The 25043-nt window shown below is 30.9% G+C and overlaps 1 protein-coding gene across 2 annotated transcripts in view; it reads right to left on the bottom strand.

The window, feature by feature from the left end:
- Positions 1 to 492: 492 nt before the first annotated feature.
- The window catches only part of LOC148308773 (neurotrophin 1-like), a 39970-nt gene continuing 15419 nt past the window's right edge, over positions 493 to 25043 (bottom strand). Inside the window, exons 2-6 of one of the 2 annotated variants that reach the window (XM_088261148.1) lie at positions 7530 to 7827; positions 5697 to 5857; positions 3468 to 3575; positions 2090 to 2187; positions 493 to 1503 (exon numbers count right to left, since the gene is read on the bottom strand). In XM_088261148.1, coding sequence (XP_088117274.1) covers positions 1272 to 1503; positions 2090 to 2187; positions 3468 to 3575; positions 5697 to 5857; positions 7530 to 7827 — 897 coding nt within the window. In that variant the 3' untranslated portion in view covers positions 493 to 1271. Of the gene's footprint in view, positions 1504 to 2089; positions 2188 to 3467; positions 3576 to 5696; positions 5858 to 7520; positions 7828 to 25043 lie in introns of both variants that reach the window. The other variant, XM_088261147.1, reaches the window with a different exon arrangement.

The raw sequence follows: 25043 nt of genomic DNA on the forward strand, positions 1-25043 counted from the left end.
GTTCTGGAGGTCCCGGGTTCAATTCCCAAGTGGGGTAAAATAAATATAAGTGATTTTTTCACTGTCATATTTATTCAATATTACCATGGACTGGTACCTGAAGCGGAGGGCTGATCACCTTTCCTTCATATGTAAACGATCAAGATAACACTGCGTTTATATGACGCAGTGCCCTATGCACCACTGGGGTGCGGATAAGGGTTTAATTATTTATTTTATTATTATAAGTAACCAGAATTAAGAAATTAAGTGAAATTGTTATTATTTTTTCTTGATTTAATGACATATTGTATGTATGTATTACTATTTTTAATAATATCTATTACTGTATTTACTTGTTTTATCTTAAAGATGAATTGAGAGATATGTTATCTTTCTACGCAGATACACTTTTCATATTTCTAGGACAGATTCCTATTGAAATAGGTCCTGTGGAACGAACAACATGCATCAATATGGGTTAGAATAAAAAATACATAAATAAAACATAAATCATTGTTTTCAATAGGTTTTTATTATCTCCTGGTTTGTCTTATAAAATGGGAGCATAAGTATATAAATGATATCAAGACACATTTAACACTAACAACCTTTGTCATCTCGTTCCAGCGCTAGTTTCTCATTACACTAAAATTAATTTGAAAAATCTATTGCGTAAGTGATTTCACGTATAAAATACACCGTCATTACGATATCCTACTAATTTATAGAATTCATAGAAACAAAAAATAAAACTTTGGCACTTGCAACTACTTTTCCTCTCCTATCCTAGAAATAAATTATATTAAGTTGGCATCCTTCAACGTCTTTATCATAAATAATATCACTTAACAATATTCTACACACTAATAGTACATGTGACCTCTCTTAATTGAACTGGATTCCCCACCAAATCTCTTATGCTATACCTCCGATGATACTATCTCCTTATCTGAACTAGAGGTCGATAAACGAAGTCCGTTTAATGATATTATAACTCGCTTCCACTCGTGCCACAACAGTGAAAATACTGTTCACCTCGGGTAATATTATAATAGAAATAGATTATATTGTTGAGATTCAATTCTATCACACTATCCAAATAAATGCAACATCTTTTTCGGTGATCTTAAACACTTAAGGATTCAATATTGATTTGATAAAGTACATAATACAATTTTCAAAACCTCAAATATTATATGACCGTAACTATCAAATGTCTCAATTAAAATCACGTCAGCATGACTTTAAGGAGTCATTTTCAATGCATTTGTGAAACTGCAATGTGCAGATTAACTTTGCTTATTTGCAGTTTTATCTTTGTTCGGGGAGAATGCACTTCTAGAAGCTATGCCTCGAGGATTACTGACAACACAACTGCAACAACTGGGTAGTTTGAATAAGTCAGTAACGGTACTTCCATCCTTAAGCGCTAACATTTTGCGGTAGATAAATTTCTGCTGGCACGAGCTGTTGTAACCATTTGGAAAGTTTTCGCTCAATTCACAGGGTTGATTTTCATTTCTGAAATCAAACAAATTTCTAGTTAAGTACATACTAGTTTACTGCAAAAAGAGATGTAATAGGAGTCTTATTGTTTTCATTAGTTTCAAACAAAATTTAGAAGGGATAAATTATGTTTAAAGTATTTTAATACATAAATATTAGAAGAAGTAAGTGTTGGCTCCATAACAAAGATGCATAGTGAAACCTACGCACTAAAAATCCAAGCAAGATAAACTTACATACAGCAAATCCACGCAAAGCAAACCAGCATACATTAAAGCAACATATAATAAAATTTAAAAGCGTATTTTAGGTTTAATTGAATTTTGTGGACCGCTCTATATGTATATAATTATAGACAGAACTTTTTGTGCTCCGGTTTCGGAAAAAAATGCTCATTTTTACGTGATTTCTCAGTTACACTAAAAGATTGCAAGTACGTACGATCTGTTCATGTATCTTAAACATTCTTCATTTTAAAGCAGTTTCTAGGTCAAATCAAGAGTTTACCCCTGCTTAGCAGATCATTTGGCTTTGCCATGTGTTACTTTGTTGGGACACTTTAAGTACATATTAGGAAGAAATAAATACAAAAATTACTTACTGACACAGTTCCACTCTCACCCCCTGCATGTAGTTAGGTTGGTTGACAACAAAAAACCATTGGTCATCTTTATTTTTAGCTGATTTTGGAAATACAACCTATAACAAACATAAAAGCTTTACTTACAAATAATTACAGGTTTTCACCGGGTATGTTGCATTTCATCATGGTATAAGAACATCCAGTATTCAGTACAGAAAAGTCTAGTTTATAAAGTGTAAGTTGACAGAGGCAAAGTAACTTATTTCAAAATTTTCAATACTTATGTTATAATGCAAAAAATATTCAGTTTTATATGAAGGTGTGCGTCACTCTGCCATCTACCGAGTGTTTTCCACTAACTGTTAACTGTAGTTTCTGATAATTTTATTATTTCTAAATCATTAATTACGATTAGCTGTATGTTTTTTTTTACATGAATCAGATATTTTCCTGTTTGATCTTTAATACTAGATTGTTTTATTTTATATCTCATCATTATATTATAATTCAAATAGGTAATTTATGACAGCTTATGTTACTATGGTGTACAAGTGTGTATTATCAACCATAATACACTTTTTTTACATCATGGCCATTTTAAAAAAATACATCCAATAAATATATGAAGCTAATTTTGATAAGCACAGAAATGATCATTTATTTTGTTGTAATAATGAGGTCCAATATTTTTGATGTTCAATTTATAATTACAGTGTATTGAGTATTTTATGTTAAAATCTCATTAACAATACATACCAACATGACAATTACATACTAGAAACAAATAAATTGCGATCGTTAATTAATCGAAATAGTTGTTCACTGAGTTTTCATACGAACATATTTCCCAATATATTAATACTGGCTCAGAATCAACAGATTGATGAAGTTGATGATGGACATGGCGTTTAGATGGATTTAAAAAAATTGTTTATGTCTGCTGGATACCTTTTGTGTTCTTTATAAAACAAGGATATATTGGATGATATTTCAGTTTATTATATTTCTTTCTTCTGGACATTACTCTTTTCATTACGCTTTTATAATTTGTTATTTATCAAATTTGATATTTATACAAAGGCTGCATGATAAACACCTGAACTCCAACAAAGTCGCTAAATTTCATGAATTAATACTGGCAATTGATCCTTCATTTACCATATTCACTACATTTAGCCCCCAGAGACCATTTTCTATTAACCAAGATAAAAAAAAGCTTGGTAGAAGAAGATTTACCTCAAATCAGGTAATTGCTGAAAATAATGCCTATTTTGAAGGGTTGAAGGGATCTTATTGTTAAAATAGGATACAGAAGTAAGAAAAATGTTAGACAAAGTGAATCAAGAAGGCCAGGTATCTATCATACACCACTCATATAAAAAAAAATCATTCTCACCCGTTCAGTAGATTGACAAAGTTCAAAATCCGTTACATAATCTATTCTTTGCCCAATTTCAACTGATTGAAGTTCATCAACTCCGAGGAGGTCTTGGAAGTTGGTGTCCTAGAAAAATATAAACAAATTAGTTAAGAATTTAGTGATTTCTACCTTCACCTAAATTCAGGTAAAAATGTGATACATTATTTTTATATTGATACACCAATAAGTCAATTTAAGAAAAGTAATGATGATAAAAATACATATGTAAATGTGAGGAAAAACCATTTTGATTTTATTATACATATTACAGAGTTATATTAAGCATCAGTTTCATGATTTCCAGGTTATATATACATTATTCAGATAAACTGTATGACAAACATATTGCTGTTTTTATGCCAAAGTAAATGTCGAAAGACATCCATGAAATGGACATTTGGAACGCTAGAATCATGGGTGTCTTTTTCGAATACGAAACTGTTGATGATTTAGATATAATTTTTGGAAAAAAGAGTTTAATATTTGGCATTACCCAGCAATAGTAGACATTGATCAAAGAAAACACTTGTTTTTTACCACTTGAGTTTTATTATAGACTACATGTTTCAGAAGTTAAACTTCCATCATTCAGGTCTGTATAATAACTGTTATTATACAGACCTGAATGATGGAAGTTTAACTTCTGAAACATGTAGTCTATAATAAAACTCAAGTGGTAAAAAACAAGTGTTTTCTTTAATCATTGTAACATGTCTTACCACAAAGTTAATGCCGAAACAATAAATAAAATAAGTAGACATGATGCAGACTTCTACAGAGAGTATTTCAACAAAATGCAATTCATAACACTCAGTCAACTACATGATCAAACAATACTTACTTACATATCACAAAAAAGCATGTTCCATTTAAACAACACTCAAAACACAAATACACCAACAGAATCATAAGATAATTCACACAAACACTAATCAAACAACGTCAAACATAATTCGTTTGTTTATCTTCTTATTCGTAACAAAAATACTTAAATGGATGTATGTAAGTACATATATACTTTATTTTCAAAGTAATCTGACTGTGGAATTATACCTGCAATTCTAAAAAAAAGTGCCTACCTATAATATTCACATCAACTTGACACTAGCAAACAAAAATTATTTTTGTTACGGCAAGTCCGGATAATATTTATTAGCAGGCTTTTTTTCATGTAATGCGGTGGAAAGGCGATCCAGCACCTTTTTACATGGATATTTTTTACAACTTTTAAAATTAATTAGATGAAACAATGTTTGCGCTTACGTAATTACGATCCCTATTTATATAATTTGTCAAAATGATAACAGATGGTATTGTAATGAATATTTAAATGATATTTTAATATTAAATGATATTTTTTTTAGCAAAAAGCTTGGCATGAAGCTAGCTCCCGGACCTTTTTTATTAGTATTGATAATTTTATCCAATAATTCTCGCAAATTGTGTTGGTGCTTTATTTTAGATATTTATTATTAAAAATACACTTTTCAGATATTATCAACAATAATAGGGATAATTATTGAAGTCATTAATGAAAACGCAATTCAAAATGTGAATTTACATTTAGACCTGAAGATGGAATCTTAGCTTCCGAAACTAGTTGTCTTTAACAAACTCAAGTGGTAAAAAAGACAAGTGTTTTCTTTAATAATTTCAAAATGTCTTACCACAAAGTAAATGCCGAAAACAATAAATAAAATAATAAGGATCAAACTCGCATCCGCACCCGATGGTGCATAGGGAACTGCATCATATAAATGCAGTGTTATCTTGTTACATATGAAGGAAAGGTGATCAGCCCTCCACTTCAGGTACCAGCTTGGGGTAATATTGAATTAATATTAGAGTGAAAAAATCACTTATATTTATTTGACCCCCCCTGGGAATCGAACCCAGAACCTCCAGTACGGTAGCCGAGCGTGCTGACCATTACACTACGGAGGTGGCCAATAATAGGGAATTATCAACAATAATAGGGAATATTGTTGAAGTTATTAATGAAAACACTATTCAAAATGTGAATTTACATTTAGACCTGAAGATGGAAGCTTAGCTTCCGAAACTAGTCTTTAACAAATTCAAGTGGTAAAAAAAACAAGTGTGTTCTTCAATAATTTCAACATGTCTTACCACAAAGTAAATGCCGAAACAATAAATAAAATAATAGGGGCAGCACTAGTGAATGTTTTCATATTTGCTACTTACGGCGTTCCGGAGTATTTCTTCAATGTAGATGGAGGGGTAGTTTTCCGTCGACTCGCAGAAGGTCTTTCCAGATCCGCACGGCGATTTGGATAGAACAGTGGGAACTTTCAGATGATCGCCAGCCGGGCCAGGGAAAAATACTATGTCTGACTCTTCCGTTCCTAAAACCGAACGAATTGGAAACATTTCATTACTTTTCTTCTTCTTCTTCAAGCCCTTATCCGCACCCCAATGGTGCATAGGGCACTGCATCGTATAAACACAGTGTTATCTTGATTGTTAACACATGATGGAAAGGTGATCCAGGGTAATATTAAATAAATATTAGAGTGAAAGAATCACTAAAAAAAATTGACCCCCCCCCCCTGGGAATCGAACCCGGGACCTCCAGAACGGTAGCCGAGCGTGCTGGCCATTCCACTACTATTAGATGATATGATGATCATTGCTATTTGATGATTAAAACTATTTTAAAACACTATGGGAACATCTTACTCTGCATAAGATTTGATACTTTATTCGTGTATGTATCAAGAATATAATGAAACAACATAAATGTAACTTTTTTAAACTTTTATTTCCAACCAGTGACTAAGTTTCATCATTACTGCCACTAGTCGAATAAGGAGATAGTAGAAAAAAACTAAAATATATAGTTATTACTTTCTGTTTTTATTAAAATGCAGTACCACCAAGAAATGTCAGAAACAAAACATAAGTATTAAAAATAATAACACGGTGTACTTGCTTACAGTGGAACCTCTATATTCATCAGATTTGACATAAGGTACATTTTGATGTGAAAAAAATATTCAATATTCATAGTTTTTTTGTTATTTAATGTTATAGTGTAATCTTTTCTCAGTACAATAAAAGCTTTTTGAAAAAAAAATATCAACCGAAAAAAAGTGAGATAAAAAGTAATGAATGGATGATCATACAGTAGTCAAAACAACCAATGTATTATTTACGATACAAATGTAAATAACCCCACTTTTTGACAGCTTCCTGACAGGTTAGCATAGACTACTAATCATAGACAGAGTAATTTTATTCTTATGTAGACGAATAAATAGACAATAAACAATATTTTTGAGGTAGATACTAAGCATAATTTATTATATCGTAGTCATACAAAAGAAAGTGACCAAGTGTTTTACAAAAACGTGATCATTGACTATTTGATATCTCAATAGCTTTATATTGCCCTGAAAAAAATCCCAAAGGATTTTAACTTGGAAGTTTAATATATTGACTTGGTAAAAATGACTAACTGCATTGATGTTTATTTTCTTGCCACGCAAAAGTGACTTGAATGGCCCTCCTCGACATTTTACGTTTCGTTAGTTGGTCACTTTCTCCTGTACGACTACGATATATTAAATTACTTACAAATAGCTACATTCTAGCTACGACTTATACGACACCGATAATCCTTTTAAGTCCTCAATTTCATAAGAAACATAGCTCATTCCCACATAAGAGTGGGTTCACTCTTTATGTTCATGATTAATTTCATGTAATTCTTTCATTTTAATTCTTCCCTAATTTCAGTTTCGCCAATTAGACTATGCCAGGGCATCTGTGTTCAACTGGTTTTGTGAAGTCGCGCAGTTGTTATATGAACAGTGAATTATAAATCCATACATTAATAATAAATAAAATTTGAAATGTCAATCAAATAAAGAATTTCCTTACCTAAAATATGGTTAATACTCTCGACCACAGAATAAATGCTTCGAATATTGATTGTTCATCATAGTTGTTCCGATGAGATTTATAATAAACCAACTTCTACTGTAATATTAGTGATGCGAATTTTACCTCTCTTACCTCGAGCGGACAAGCGTCCAGTCAATATCTTGGATGTCCCATTTTCTGTTCTTCTTTGATTCCCTTGAGTACCACCACTCAGTGCCCTTTCTCCATCACTCCTAGGACCTTGGGCGTTCTGGTTATCAGGGTGGAGGCGAGTATTTAACGTGGGGTCACCAATGTTTCTAGCGTAATATGGCCTGTAGTTTTGGGAGATAGATCTCCTGTTATGGTAGCTGTGTTGTGGTATAATCCAAGGTCTGTACACTGGATATACTGGATCTTGAGGTCTTGAATCACTCATCGTGCTGATAACCTAGAAATTAAACCGTTTTTTTTATTTATTAAAAAAATCAAAAAAAGAGCTATTCCTACTTAATACCATCAAAAACAATTTGAAGGCTTCTAGTGGAAACCTTTATTTTAAATAAAAATTAAAGAACACAACATAATAGTATTTTTATATAGCCAAATAGTGGCATTGTAAATATTGAGTAATTAAATAATTTTGGTACATTAAATCACCATCAACATGATATAGCTGTCAAGTACCCGTTATTTATAAAACTACATAGTTGAAAACATATTGATACTTCAATTCAAATACATACTTCAATTGATTCACTAATACTTTGTAAGTACTTGTGCGAGGCAGAAGAGGGGCATGGAAAGTTTGCCAGTACAGCCAGCATAAAAAAATATTGCTTTAAACTAGCTGTTATTTGCAAAATAAAATTATGAATAGAAGCACTTTTATTTCTTGTACTTCAGAATTTTGCAGTTTTTGAATCAGGTGCTAACAGATTCTTTTTTCTGAGGGAATGAAATTGGAACACAATCTTTTTATTTATTTTTTTTATTATCAGGATATTACAGTGTGACATTATAAACAACACGTATTTAAAGCCCGATATCATACGTTCACATATCATCTCCGTTATAATATATGTTACGGATTTACCAGATATCATATTATATTTCCTAACATACTTAATTTGTGCTCAAGATACTGTTTACGCAAACAATGCATTATAACCTTATAAATAACAAAATTCCCTAATTATTAACTCATATCCGTAACCGATGGTATATTACGCGTGATTTACAAACGGTTACGGATATGTACCACTGCACTACAGAAGCAGATAGATAAGTATAATAATATTGATTCATTAGAATTATGTAAGACTATTTTAAGTATTTTGAATTAAATTTGAAATCCAGAGAATGCAAAAATAAATAGTTATCCGAAACTGATGGTAATAAATAATATGACCTTGATAAACATGATATTAAAGGTGCTAATAATAATTATCAATATAGCGTATTCTACCTACTTATAAATCGTCAGTGCCAAACCAAATTGATCTACGTTCTAATAGCGAAAAAAAAATAGAGTGCATTAGTATTGATGTGCGCCCATAGATAAAAGACGAAAAAACGTTCATATATTAGTCCAGACGAATCCGCCATCAATCTCATTTAAAAAAAATAGGTTTTGAGTTTTTGCATATCTAAGTGTTTCTATGGACTCTAGAAGTGTCCCTTCAAAAGTTTCCACCTCTCAGGTGTCTACTCCCTTTTCCCCAACCGTTAATAAGTCGTGGTTTATTTTATTTTCCAAACAAAAGTGTAAAATTAAAAAAATAATCATATTAAATTACCTAAAGAACTGTAATTATTTCATTTTGATTCTAAGGTTCTAACTATTTATATTGCATGTAAAAAAGATGATTAGTTTTACCTTCGACAGTTTTCTTTTAACTCCAACCATTTTAACCATTTCGGGAGGTGTGGGGAAAATGGACACCTGAGGGGTAGGAACTTTTAAGGGGGTACTTCTAGGGTCCTGAGAAATACTTACGCTAAAATAAACTTTTAATTTTATTCATTTTATACTGAGGTATGACCTAAAATATTCTCAATTCACCTGGACAAAGAACATAATGCTTTAGTAACTTTGTGTTTTAGTAATAACACTTATTCATTAGTACTCTGTTATATGAATAAGGGTTATTCAATTATGGTAGAATGTCCCGGTTCCATATGATATCAAGAAGGAACCATAAAAGTTTTTTTTTGTGTTTTTGAAATATTTTCATTTACTTCAATTTTGTTACCGTTAACCAAATTTGTCAGTCAATATCAAACACGTATATCGGCTGTCCAAACTTAAAACACAGTAAGGGACAATGTTTTTGTGGTACTTTTTTTTTGCATTTTTGGACTAAGTAGAATCTACTTAGTCCAAAAATGCAAAAAAAAACGTACTACAAAAAAATGTCCCTTACTGTGTTTTGAGTTTGGACAGCCGATATGTCATTTTAATATTTCTATTTTAGATTTTCGTAAATTTTCATTCCATTACGAGGGAATTTATTTTGCCAATATACCATATAATTAACTAATATCCATATTATTGTTTTCAATTAATTGACTTGAAAAATGAGTTAAGATATAAAATAGACATGTCCTATATTATAAAGGTAGGTACTGCCAAACAAATATGTAGATACATACGTGTTTTATTTATTTTAAAATAAGGGGTTTCACTAATATTTGTTGTAAACAACCCCATGTTTATATGGTGCGAAACTTAAGATTAAACAGCTTTTAACTTTTCATCTGTAAAATATCAATTTGATTTTGATGAGTTATTATTCTAACGATTAATTATTTTATACTATAAATATTCAAAAATGTCTAAAACATAAAAATATATGTCCAAAATTTTAGAATGTATTCAGACGAGTATGATATTTACTGAGATAAATTATGAAGCCTGTTGCAAAAACATATTTTTAGTAGGTTCTTACATAATCATTATATAAATATTTGTTCATGGCTATTGCCAAATTATTTCGTTAGAATTTTGCAATCCTCTAAAAATGAGTCAAATATTGGCATAAATAATATCTTCGTATTATTGTTAGTTTTTTAATGAATGAAAAAGTTCAAACTGATATATTCAAGACAATTTTTTGTATTTACTTTAATCTTTTCAATGGAGAAAATATGGTATGTTTTTCTGGAAGCGAATTTTATGTAAATTAAGTGTTTGGCAGTATAAGAATACTAAGTGCTACGGCATTTTATCAATTATATATTTTTTTAAATCCAAATCTGTTGCAATAACTTTTTTTTAATGAGTTAAGTACAGTTTTGTTCAAAATATTTAAAATGGCACAATAGATTAAATACTCCTTTAAAAAGCGTTGATAGTACAAAATTACTTGACATCTTAGAACTATACATAACATAAGTCTAGTTTCAATTGATACATTAAATAACATTCAGATAAAGTATTTCAAAAACGATTAAAACTACGGATTTTTCCCTCAAGTATGATCTAAATAAGATTTAAAAGAAAACAATTAAAAAATGAATGATGTACAAAATTACATACAAAGCAAACAATTTATTTTTTAAATGAGATATACGAGTATATTATTCGCTCCCTGTATGACTTCAAGTGTACTTGTGACGTTTAAAAAAAACACAATTTATTTAGAATATTTTATGTTCTGGTGGTCAATTACAATGGTTAGATAACTCATTAACTACATAGTGTAGATAACATTGACATGAATTCTTCACTTTTAATTTGTATAATTTTAAACAGGTTAACAGTCCATATTGTCGAGAAGCTTTAGAAAACATATTTTGTTATCGAATAGTACTCAAGTTATTTTCAGTACGCAGTTAAAAATTTAACTTTCCTTTGGCGTCAACGCATCGCGACGCTCTGGTTATATTATTTTTTAGCAACGCTATTTTATACAAATATATTTTAGGAGATGACTCATTTTTCACAGCATTGCATTTTATACAAAGATAACAATAGTTTGATTATTAACTACGTAACTAGGTGATTTGTGGTCAAATTTGAGCCACATCCGCTATAGATTTAATTATATGCCATACGTACGGACAAAAGCGGTTGACCATAATTATTTTTAAATATTTTTCATACTTGTTTGATATGAATCTATAAAATAACACGAGCGTAAATTCGTTTATGACAACGAAAAGGTGAATCACAAATTAGCGAAATATTTACGATGAGTAAAAAAAACTATGTCACCAGTTTAACTTTATTTAATTTTGCAATATTTCATAATTATTTTTTATATATTTTTCATAAAAAGTATTGGACATATAACATATGAGTTGTCAAGGCTGATCTTTATTCTCGAAAAAAATAGTATGTTTTAGGGTAGACTAACGTAGTCAAAGCCCTAAATCAACTTAAGTGTCATGAGACAAGTTTTTGGTCCATATGCATACAAAAATACTTGAAAAAATATGTTTTAGTGTTTATTGTACACTTATAAGTAACGTTAATGCAACAACACAGTTTTAAAAAAAAAAGAAAAATACTTTTGGTTTGATCTGTATTTATATACATTTACAATGTATATTATTTACAAAACGTTTAATACTTGTTTGAAAAAAAAAATTTACAGGAAATAAATCATTTTTACAAACCGCAAACCGCAATCAATCGGAAATAAAGGTAAACTATTAATATATCCGAAAATTGATGCAAATTAATGCAAATGAAGGAAACCAATATTATGGTTGAATTATCCTGTAAAAGTATGCATAACTTCTATGAAACAATTTAGGAATGCGGTGTTCAATTCGTTTTATTATTCAGTAGATATTTTAGCATAAATAATTCTTAATTTTTTGTTGTCGTTGAAACCATCTCATAATTAATGAATTTAAATCGTATTTAAATACAAGAAATTAAATTTTTACAACCTTCCAAAAAGATAACCCAATATTTTAGGTATGTGAGTAAAAAACATTTTTGGACCTATGTTAAAATAATTGTCCGCCTCCGTAGTGTAATGGTCAGCACGCTCGGCTACCGTTGTGAAGGTCCCGGGTTCGATTCCCAAGGGGGGTAAATAAATATAGGTGATTTTTTCACTGTAATATTTATTCAAAATTACCATGGACTGGTACCTGAAGCGGAGGGCTGATCACCTTTCCTTCATGTATAAACGATCAAGATAACACTGCGTTTACATGACACAGTGCCCTAAGCACCATTGGGATGCGGATAAGGGTTTGAAAAAAATGTTAAAATATTAAAATTTTCTAGTATTAGACTGAGCCAAGGTGAGGCCGGGTACAGCTAGTTTTTAATAAATTATTTCAGTGGTTAGATACCTAAGTCTCTTACACGCTTCATTAATTAAAAAAAGCTTTTTAATCCTTCGTGGGAAAAGAGTCAATGACAGCCAACTTACAGATTTTCGAGAAATTTTTGTATTAGCGGTCATCTTATATAACGCCCATTTTCAACATAAAACAATATTCTTCCCAACTTTAGTTTTTTTTCTTTCTAAGATTTATATTCCGGCTTAGACCTAAAAAGAGGAATAAGCATTAAATGTTGTATTATCGAGAAAATACAATGTAATAAATTACTTCGAAAAATATTTAACTAAGAGAGTTTTTTAGAAAGGTTATATTTCCTACAAGTTTCACCATTTTCAACCTACAGTTGAAAATATAGACAATTCAAGATGGCAGCTACCACAACATAAATCTTTAATAATTATGCAGATTTTCCAAAGCTCTCATCACTAATAATTTATTTTAGGGTTCCGGTAGTACAGACCAGTAACAATACAATGTAATAAAATTACTTGGAGTAATATTGAACACAGATATTTTTTCATAAGGATTATATTTCCTAAATGTTTGGTTTCTACCATTTTCATCCTTATGTTAAAAATATGCATAATTTAAGATGGCAACTACCGCAAGATAAATCTTTAATAATTATGTAGATTACCCAAAGCTCTTTTCACTAATTAATTTTAGGGTTTTGGAAGAACAGACTAAAAACGGAACATTTAAAAAAAAATCTCAAAGACATATAAAGTCCTACCGAAAATTCACTGTGAAAAAAGGCTACAATGAAAATTTTATTCAAAAGAGCATGATAACAGTTAAAAATTATATTTAAAAAACAAATGATTGTTTATGTTAGTTAATACCTTCAGTAAGGTTTCAAATATTGGCTCACCACAAAATATTTTATTGTAGACAAAATAGAACAAAAAGTAAACAAAATGTAGTTTATGTCGATGTTGTAGAGATGAATTTTATTATTTATTGATTTGGCATTAACTTTGTAAAATAAAATAACATGATGATTTAAATATAACATAAACACTGGTATAAGACCACTTTATTTTTTTTATCTTAACCTGACAAGTAACGAGAACTACACATATTTTTATCAAGAGGTGAAAAACCAACAGTTTTTATTTTCACCTGTTGATGAGAACATCTATAGTTCTCGAAATTATATGGTGTATACATCAAAACACTAAAAAAGAGGTGTTATCTAATTTTTAAACTGTGAGGTCGCATTTCATAATAAAAAAAACTGTATGTTTAAAAAATATAAATGGTTTGATGATTGATACCCGTAGCATAATTATATATTTATGGTTTCTGCTTAAATGTAGCTTACATAAAAGTTACGAGGAAACGTGTAAATTCTGTTTTGTTGTTTTAATGTGTTGGTTTTTCAATTAATTTTATTTTTAAAGTGCTATCAAAGAGTTCAAAAAATGTTATCACACTCTCAATAATGAAATATTCTCTCTTTCATTCTTTCAATTTTATCAATTATGATGATAAGCGACTATTCTATAATATTTATTTCAAACAAAGGTATTAAGGAGGCGTGCCTTCTTCAAGTAATAAAAATATAATTTCCAAGAAAAATAATTTGCATTTATTGCGTGTTATTCATAGTTGGAAGCGATTATGGTGAATCATATATATTGCTGTGCTAATATTAGTGCTATTGGTAATTCATAAACACCATGAAGTATCACTTCGAAAGGGAATTCTTAAATCAATTATGTTTTGACTAATATATTAGAATGATATGTTATTTCCGTATGCCACTCATTAAATATTGCATTAAGTTTTGCACACAGAAGACATTTTGACGATTATTTTTGTAAGTGTAATCATAAATGTCCATTGCGATATTCAAAATAGATAGTTAAGGTTAGATATAACATATGTAATATAAAAAGAATCAGATTAAACGACATCAACATATTATGGATGTGAAGGAGGCTAGGAGTGTATGTCAGGACAGAAGAGTGTGGCGTTCCATCCTCTCTGCCTACCCCTGCGGGGAAACGGCGTGATGGTAGTAGTAGTAGTAGTAGTACTCGTATGCATAACTATAAAAAATGTGTTGTCCATCATACTGTTATATCCTTTAATTTAAACCGACTCGTGTATAAATTATAAATTAATGATCATATCATTATCTTTGCTGAAGTAGTACAAAAATGTTGTTTTATGAATTACAGAAAATTATTTGTTTTATTATTATTATTATCTAAAAAATAAGTTTTCATCCATTTAAACTGTTTTCTCATAGTTTTCACAATTACTTAGTGATATATTTAGTGAACAATTTTTGGGTGCTTTGAACTGTAAATAACTGTTATGAATGTCGAACCTCTTTTTATTCAATAATTATTTATCATTAATAGTTTTAGAGCAATATTGGATTTATTAAAAAAAGCGTTTCAATATTAGGATAAATGACAGAAGAACGATAATAATCAAACTGAGTAAGGTTTCGTATATGGCCAGTAAATGTACTTACGAAATTAAGTTGTTGAAAATATTTACACAAATAAGTAATATTTAAACCATATGCAGCGAGATATTGAAATTCATTTCTAAAATCGTTACCACTTTGACCGTTGATAATTCACTTATAACTATTGATTTTACATCTTTTCCTTTCCCTAAACTTGTTTATAGATAAATGACACCATTTTCTTAGCCGTACATCTTGATCTTCCACTTTCTCTATCTTGCAGTGCAGTTTCAGAATGAAAATATTTCTCAATATTATAAGTATTTAAAGCATTTACTTTGTGGTTAGTCATTTTTACTTATTTATTTTTTTACAAAAATATTAATATATTAGTATGTAACCACTCACCGAGATTTTTATGTCTACCGGTTTCGAGACGTACCCGTCTCTTCGTCAGGACAATCACTACTACAGCATGCAAACAATACCACCCTTCACCTCCGTAGCACCATTTACACACTTAAAACTATACAAAATGTTTAACATATGCAATTTTTGGTCGACCCGAAGACCAACATGCATTAAAGTTTTCAGCACAGACATGCATTACGAGCCAAGGTTAAACAAAAAAAAAAGAAAACTTAAGTGCATGTTGGTCTTCAGGTCGACCAAAAATCGCATGTGTTAAACATTTTGTGTAGTTTTAAGTGTGTAAATGGTGCTATGTTGGTAAAGGGTGGTATTATTTGCATGCTGTAGTAATGATTGTCCTGACGAAGAGACAGGTACGTCTCGGAACCGGTAGACATAAAATCTCAGTCAGTCGTTTTATACTAATATTATAAACATAAACAAGTGAAAATATTTCCTCTAGTTTGTGTTTAAAGCCCAATATACGATAAATCGCACTTTATTATACTTTTCTTCGAACCCTGGTAACATTTGACGTAATTGATTTTTTTCTTCATAAAACACCGTATTTTGGATTGATAAAAAAATATTTATTCAAAATAAACATATGGTTTTGAAAAAAATGTAATTGAAAGGAATGAAGTTCAAATAAATTTAAAAAATATGTTTTCAATATGTATTATTAAAAAAAGGAAATTTCAAATACACATATATATTTCATAAATAAGACGACCGGCTTCTAATACTGCATTTGATCTCTTTTCATTATAAAAAGTAAAATAAAAGTTATTAAATTCAGCACTTACTCAATAAGCATAATTTTATCAGACTTACCAACTTACTTATTGGACTTTAATCATGAACACACAATTGAAAAAATTAAAAAAAATGGTTTCCGGTAATTACTTAAAAGCAATGCAAATAAAACTAATCGATAGTTACCACAAAAAAAAACATGCAACGCGCATATGATGCATAATTTTGTCAGGAATTTAAAATAAATTGAGAAGATTATTAACATACGAAAATTCTACTTTAATTTAGTTTTTTCGGTAAAAAAGTTACATACACGCTTCAATTGATTTTTTTTTATAATCATATAAAGATTGTTTTAATTGTAATGTAACGGAAATAGTAATATGTCAAAAGTGAGAAACGGTGAATGTTACACTGTTACAATGTTATGTTATGGAATTTCAATAAAAAATAGATAGTAATAAAATATGACTCGATGCCTAAAGTTCAAAAAAAAATAGTAAACATTATGTAGATCTATAATATGTAGAATCTCGTATTTGGGAAAATTTGACATTCAAAGTCAACGATCGAAAAACAAATTTGTACCACAACGATATAAATGAACTACACATAATTTTGTAGTAAAGTACAAACAAGAATATCATTGAATTAAACTATGCTGTCAAAAAAAGCATTTGTAGGTATGAACCCGTTGTAAGTTTGAAAATAATTATGGTAATGAAATGATTTTAAAATACCCACATTTAGTATTATCATATTTATTGACCGATTCTACGGGTTGACGTCTTATTCGATTTTTCCGAAAAACAGGTTATCCATGAAAATCCCGCTATCGGAAATGATTCATTATAATCATAAACCAATTACCTAACCATCTAGCGGCTTCTCCGCAGGGGTAGGCAGAAAGAATAAAGCACCACACCCACCCATAATAAGTATTATTTTTTATCTGACGAAAATAATACGAAGCCTTTGTTCATTTAGCAATATAATGTCTTGTCCTAGTGTTTCAATTTATTAAGTTTTTTTTCTAACTAACTAACATTCACGCCGATCCTTGCAGGGGTAGATAGAACTATATCAATACATCTTTCTTAATTCTATCGATTTAGCTTTGCATTCTTTCCTTATATCATTACCTTATCCATTATATCATCTTTTCCATTATATATCTTATACCATTCGAACATCTATCATACAGCGTTTTGCCGTAGATTCGTCTGAGGGATCGCATTTCAACTGCGTTCAGTCTATCCTAGTTTTCGTGTCAAGTTTCTTTGGTCTTCTTCTGGTTCTACATTCTATGAAATACATTCATCTCATACCTTTAAACAAACGTAATACTAATTATTGCTCATGGTGGATGGCATGCTTATTGACAGCTTATTGGCATTTTCAACGTTTTAGATTGCATTGTTGCTTCATAGATTTTATATTTTTTTATGGCTTAGACATGTATCCTTCTATTATTTTTCTTTTCCATTTAATCGGACTGAGTAAAATATGTATAGTTTATCAAAATAAAACAATAATATCGCATTAATTTAATGAACGTGTTTGTGACTAGTAAAATGGATGAGATGTAAAAATTACGATGTGGTTAATATATTAGCGATTGGTTATATTTGGATTTTTTTTTCGATTTGCATTATATAATATTATATTGGTTGGGTATTCTTCAAAAAAACCAATGAGAGCGGTTATTTCTTACATATTCATGTACATATAAATATCGCATTAAAGTACAGAATATATGGATGTGACACGAGCATAAAACGAATTAGAAAATATATTTTTTTAAATATTTTTATAAATGTTTGTTTGAAATCTTAAATCTCACTAAGAGTATTGATTTTTTAAACTTTTTTGACCGCAATGGCAGTGCCATCTGTTGAAAGTAAAAGTAATACACACAATAAAAAAAACATTACTCGTGGCAGAGAGCGTGCTTCTTGACAGTTCCTGTCACATTAACTTTAACATTACTTTCATATAATGTTAAATGAAAAAAAAAACAGATATATTTCTAATGTACTAAATTTTACATTGCTTTGAGGCAGGGAAGATATTGAAAATCTATGAAGCAACGATTCAATCAAAAGCATTGAAAATACTTAGTGACAGTTACTGTAAATGAGCATGCTGTACGCAATAATGAGTTTTGCGTTTGTTTAAATTTATAAGACGAATGTAGCTGGAAATAGAATTAGAAAAAAACTAGGCATGATCAAGTGTTTCAAATACTCGATCATGGTCGGGTCAGAAGTCGGAGTAATCGGCGCGTATGCTTGAGCAGAAGCATGAATGTGGAAGAGGCGAAGAGACTGTTTGCAAAGACAGATTGGTGTGGCGCTGCATTTTTTCTGTATACACCTGTGGAGAAGCGGCTTGGTTGTTAGTTGGTATTTAGTTTTCATATATAATGAACCATTTCCGATAGCGGTATTTTCATGGATAACCTGTTTGTCGGGAAAATCACATAAGACGTTTACCTGCAGAATTAGGTTATAAATATGATATCACTAAATATTGGTATTTTAAAATAATATCATTGCCATTATTATCTTCCAATTTACCGCAGGTACATACCTTCAAATGCTTCTTTTTTTATCAAAACAGCTCAATTCAATTATGTCAGTTGGTATTTAGTTGATAATATATTTAAAATAAACCATTTCCGATAGCGATATTTTCACGGATAGCCTGTTTTTTGGGAAAATCAAATAAGACGTTTACCTACAGAATTAGGTAATACATATGATAACACTAATATTTTAAAATTTTCCACAGGTTCGTGCCTTCAAATTCTTTTATTTTGATTTTTATCAAAACAGCTCAATTCAATGATATTCTTCTTTGTATTTTACTACAAAATTATGTGTAATAAATTTATATCGTTGACTAAGAATGTCAAATTTTCCCAAATACGAGATTATATGTAGATCTACATAATGTTTACATATATTTGTTCAACTCAAGGCATCGAGTTATATTTTATTATATTTTATATATCGATTATCATGTTTAATGTCGAAATTCCATGCCATCAATCGATATCGAAATTTTATTCTTATCTTATACATTTACATCTGCCTTTAAAAAAATATTTTTCATATAGAATATAGTACAGCCGCTTACCAGTCAGATGATGTCAGTAAATACAAAACCTAATCACTCATAAAATAAAATAAACGTGGAAAAAACGTGGATATGTTATTTTCTTATTGTACGAATAACATTTCTTGTTTATGAGAAAAATCCTAATGAGAGGATGTCAATGATGCTTTATTTGTCCGATCAAGATTACACACACTTTACGTACTTTACGTATCTCGAGTTAAGTGGAATCTGTCAGAATTAAGGTTATATGTACGTGAACCTTCAAAGGTAAAACTCAACATGTGTCATATTATTATGACGACATTGTAACCGTAAAAATGTCAGTAAAGTAAAAGTTCTCGGAGAACAAAACCGGGTAAAAAAACATACGTGTTCGTTTGCACGGAGGCTTCTCACAAGTGGCAATGTCTAGACTCGAAAAGGAATACCCACAACAATATGAGCTGTTTACATAATAAAGCCATCGTAAATTTGTTTACCAAACCGTATTTCGAAATCCATCATCAGCACTATACTGAGATTTTCATAGTTTGAAAAAATGATTTAACTATATGAAACTTTGGACACTCTCAAAATGTTGTAACAAAATAACTGGTCAAATTAAAAGCTACACAAAAAATTAAAAACCATGTTGAAAAAATCTAAAATCATGTCTCAGCATGTTAATTTAATTAAAAGAGTCTCCGCATAATAAAAGCTTCTTCAATCCAACAAAGATGGCTGTTGTGAACTCATATATACCCGGTCATGAGATTATAGATATATTTAGGCGTTCAAAAATTTTAGTAGTCTGGTTGTCAATCGTAGGTAGAATTGGTGAATGTTGCACGTGTGTTAAGTGATAACTTAACCAGACTATGACAGGTAATAAGCCCTGTAAAAACCCACACATGTATATTCTTCTTCTTTTTGATATATAGGATCGAATGAAGAGCAGACACCGCAGTATCAAAAACGCGCTAAAAGTGTCAGAAATGAAGACTCCAAGGAGCATAATATCTGGCAAGAGACTACGAGATTAAGGAACACCAGGATAAGATAAATATGCAAGATCAAAGATGTCGTTTAGTGGGGAGACAACGAAGAAGACTATGGTATGTCCATGTGAGGAGAATGGAACCATCCAGACTCCCCCACATCGCACTGCACAACCAACCCCAAGGTTGACATTGACTACTGAGAATCGACATCGCAGAAGGTTAATCTACTACTACTACTACTACTACTACCATCACGCCATTTCCCCGCAGGGGTAGGCAGAGAGGATGGAACGCCACACTCTTCTGTCCTGACATACACTCCTCGCCTCCTTCACATCCATACATCTAGTCATACATGCTCTCCGATTACGCAGACTTTTGACACCGCCAGATTTTAGGTTCTGATTGATCTGACCGTGCCAAGTCTTTTTCGGTCTTCCACGTTCTGTTTTCCCTCTCACATTCGCCACATATATTTTCTTAGTCATTCTCTCGCTATCCATTCGCTCCACATGTCCATACCACCGCCAAGAGCTCTTCTTCCCTCTAAAAATAGTCCTCCCTCTAATAATGTTAATCTTCCTCCCTTTAAAAAGGTTAATCCCTCTTAAAAATAGTCCTCAAGGCCTACACCAAAAAGAAGAAGAAGAAAGATAACAATTTTTCCTATGCAGTGTGTTATTAGCACTACCGCTGCATTTAAAACGTGCCAATACAAACATACTGTCTTATTTTAATACAAATAACCGGTAATGTGTTAGCCAAACAAATTATCGTTTTCACTTATGTTTTTTGGCCTTTTGTTTTTAAATTTATTTACTAATTCGCTTCGAACACGTGTAACATCTATATACCTAATTCGAATAGTGAAATATGGAATCAATGCAAGGCTGAGGTAAGCACTATCGATAAAATAAAGAATAATGCGTTGAGATGGTTTGGACATGTGGAGCGAGTAAGTGAGGAAAGAACAGCAAAACAAATTTATGTGGCGAACGTAATTGGAAATAGTGGCAGACGACTACCAAGAAATGAACTAACTAACTAACTAACCATCACGCCGCTTCCCCGCAGGGGTAGGCAGAGAGAATCGAACGCCACACCACTCTGTCTCTGCAAACATTCTTTACCTCTTCTACATTCATGCATCTCCTCATACATACCCGACGATTATTACGACTCCTGACCCGGCCGCTTTCAAGTATTTGACATACCTGATTGTGCCAAGTTTTCCTCGGTCGTCCTCTGCTTCTTTTTCCAACTACATTCGCCTCATAAATTTGTTTAACAGTTCTTTTTTCACTCATACGCTCCACATGTCCAAACCATCTCAACACACCTTTCTTAATTTTATCGATAATGCTTATCTCAGCCTTACATTCTTTCCTTATTTCATCATTCGAACATCTATCAAACATCGTTTTGCCACACATTCGTCTGAGGGATCGCATTTCGATTGCATTCAGTCTGCTGTCATCCTTCTTTTGCCAACTCCATGCTTCGCTTCCATACATAAGGGTTGGAACCAGAACTCCATTGTGTACTGCCAGTTTAGCTTCCGCTGATAGATTTTTATTTGCTAAAACTGATTTAAGTGCACCATTCACTCTGTTCCCAGCGTTGGCATTATCAAGTATTTCAAAAACTTGAACTTGATCAGGTCAGAAGTCGAAATAATCGGCAGGTACGGATGAGATGCATGAATGTGGTTGAGGCGAAGATTGTTTGTAAAGACACTCGTTGGTGTGGCGTTCTATTCACACTGCTTACCCCTGAGGGAAGCAGCGTGATTGTTAGTCAGTTAAATAATTTTTATTTTCAACTCTGATTTATGATAAATATTTCAAAAAAAGTGTGACGGTTTGAACACATACATGTATGTATTTCAATGATTAACAGTAATTATTAGACAAATTTTGTAATTTAAAATCAATTAACTATTTGGTTTTCTTAATTTACTAAAACCTGCTCTGTGTTTCCACTTAAGAATCATTAGATGCTTTTAAATATGTAAATAGTAAATATTTCAAGGCTTTCATAAACATACCTGGAAAACACAAATACTTTAAATTAATATCAGGTAAAAACAACACTCAATAACTATAAAAGAATGGCTCCTGGATTTTATAATGCAAATGGATTCAGTGTCTAGACTCTTTAGGAGCCCAGTGATTCTCAATCGGTGGGTAAAGAATATAATAAAATAAAAAACCCTCATCCGCACCCCAATGGTGCATAGGGCACTGCTTCATATGAACACAGTGTTATCTTGATCGTTTACATACGAAGGAAAGGTGATCAGCCCTCCGCTTCAGGTACCAGTCCAGGGTAATATTTAATAAATATTACAATGAAAAAATCACTTATATTTATTTGAACCCCCCTGGGAATCAAACCCGGGACCTCCATAACGGTAGCCGAGCGTGCTGACCATTACACTACGGAGGCGGACAAAAAGACTATAGGTACATAAAAAAATTTCATCATTAAAAAAAAGAGTTTATTTTCATACAAATGTGAAATCGTAATAATTTTATTTTAATGACCTGATGATGGAATAATTTTCTAAAACCGGGAGTCACAAATAAGTTTTTATAAAAGTGGTATTACACAATGTAAACAATGGATCATAAGAAGAGTGTTTTATTACCATACCAAAAAGTTATCAATGCTTTTAACATACAAAATATACTCAAAACTGTTCAGCGGAAAACATCAGCGAGACACAATTATTGTACAAGTTTTTCTCCGTAGAATAATTTTATATGTTAACATTTTATAAAATACGTATATGGAACCATTTAAGACCATTTTCTTTGTGTAATTTTTTAGGCAAGCAGTAATTAAAATTAAAATGATTTTATTTCAATTGCTTTGCATTCAATAAGAAATGATTTTTTTTTCAAATTAAGTAAGTAAATACTAAGTCAACTACGATAATTTGAGTGTGTTTAAATCTTTGTTAAAAAATCTGGGATTGTCCACTTAGGAGTAAATTATCTTGATATCTCAACATAGGTAAATAAACACATGCAAGTTTGGTTATTTACAGGGCTATGATGTTTCATAGGCTGGTTAAGTGATCACTTTACACACGTGAAATATTCATCATTCTACCCATAATTGACAACCATACAAAAAAAATTAGGATCTCCTACATATATTAGGAGTTTCAAATTTTCTAGAGTAAATAAAATGTGTTGTTAACAAAATATGCTTGACTAAGTATTTCTCACACTGCTTAGTTATACCGGAACAAAATTTTATTATTATTACTAAATACAATGAATAAATGAAATAATTTATTAATTCCGGGAGTATGTTTCCTGCCATGTACATACATATCTACACAAGTACATAGCTGGTACACTGCAACATAAGGGACGTTGCGGTTTTGGAGACTATATAAAAAACTCATTTTGATTTTTGTTCAAGATTTTCGATTATGTTTTCGCTCACAGTACGATTTGTGTTTTATTGGAGCATATAACCCGCTGAATTACTTTGATGTTATTACACACAAGTTGTATTACAATAAAATATTTAAAAATATATTTATAAAAGGTTAAGAAACACTGGTTTTAGATAGCGAAACATTACCCGTTATACTGGTATTTTGGTCATTCAAATTAGACATGCTTGTTAAGGGATTTTCTAAGATTCTTTTGTGAAAAAAATGCTGTTTTTCATGGGTTTTCCTACGGTCGTGGTTTAATGACCTTGCGACTTAAAATAAATCAATCAATTTATAAGAGTGCAATAGGAATAATATATTTAATGTTATAATTGTTTATAGCACATAAAAGGAATAATAAAGGCTCGTAAAGTACATATAAGGAATTGCTCTCCGGACTTTGTATTTTTTTTGTTTGATCTGAAATGTAAAATATGCACTCAAGACTGGTCATTTAAAAAAAACTCTTTGTTTATTGATATAGAGTAAATAAGGAAAATTAATGTTTATATTAATTTATTTCCAACATTTTGAGTGTGTCCAAATACTTGTTCACAAAATCTGGATTATCTCCAATTACAGGAGTTATTTTCATATTATTTTTTGACATCTCACCAAAGATGAAGAAGAATATAGAAATCTGGGCATTAACGGGGCTGACGACCCCCGATAGATGTATCTAGTGAAGTTCTAGTGATTCAAGATTAATGTTTCAAAATTGGTTCATATATAAATATAGAACTTCCAAGAATTTGAGTAGTGTGGTTGTCAATAATGGGTAGAATTGGTGAATGTTACACGTGTGTAAAGTGATTACTTAAACCAGCCTATGATGGTCGTCAGCCCCGTAAATGCCCAGACTTCCAGATTCTTCTTCATCTTGATGAGATGTCAAAAAATAATATTTATTTATTTATTTACTTAAATAACATATGTTTTTCCTAATTCTGGATATCTCTAAACGGTGAATGATACAGGTGTAGTATTAATAAAGTAAATTTTGATGTGAGTAACGTTATGAAAATATGTAAGTTAAGTTACGACAGTAGGTCAGAAAAGCGATGAATTATTGTATTTAATTCAAATTCCATAATGCGTGTTTTTCTACAAATAATTACATCTAGATTTGAGTCATGGCTCACGTGTTTCGTTTTTGCAATCAAATATGCCCATCAATTTCAATCAGTAAGAGTATATAAAGATTTTTT

The sequence above is a fragment of the Brachycentrus maculatus genome, unplaced genomic scaffold, assembly GCF_059751285.1.
Source record: "Brachycentrus maculatus isolate JH-2025_06_01 unplaced genomic scaffold, ASM5975128v1 h1tg000148l, whole genome shotgun sequence".
In the NCBI taxonomy this organism is placed as follows: Eukaryota; Metazoa; Arthropoda; class Insecta; order Trichoptera; family Brachycentridae; genus Brachycentrus; species Brachycentrus maculatus.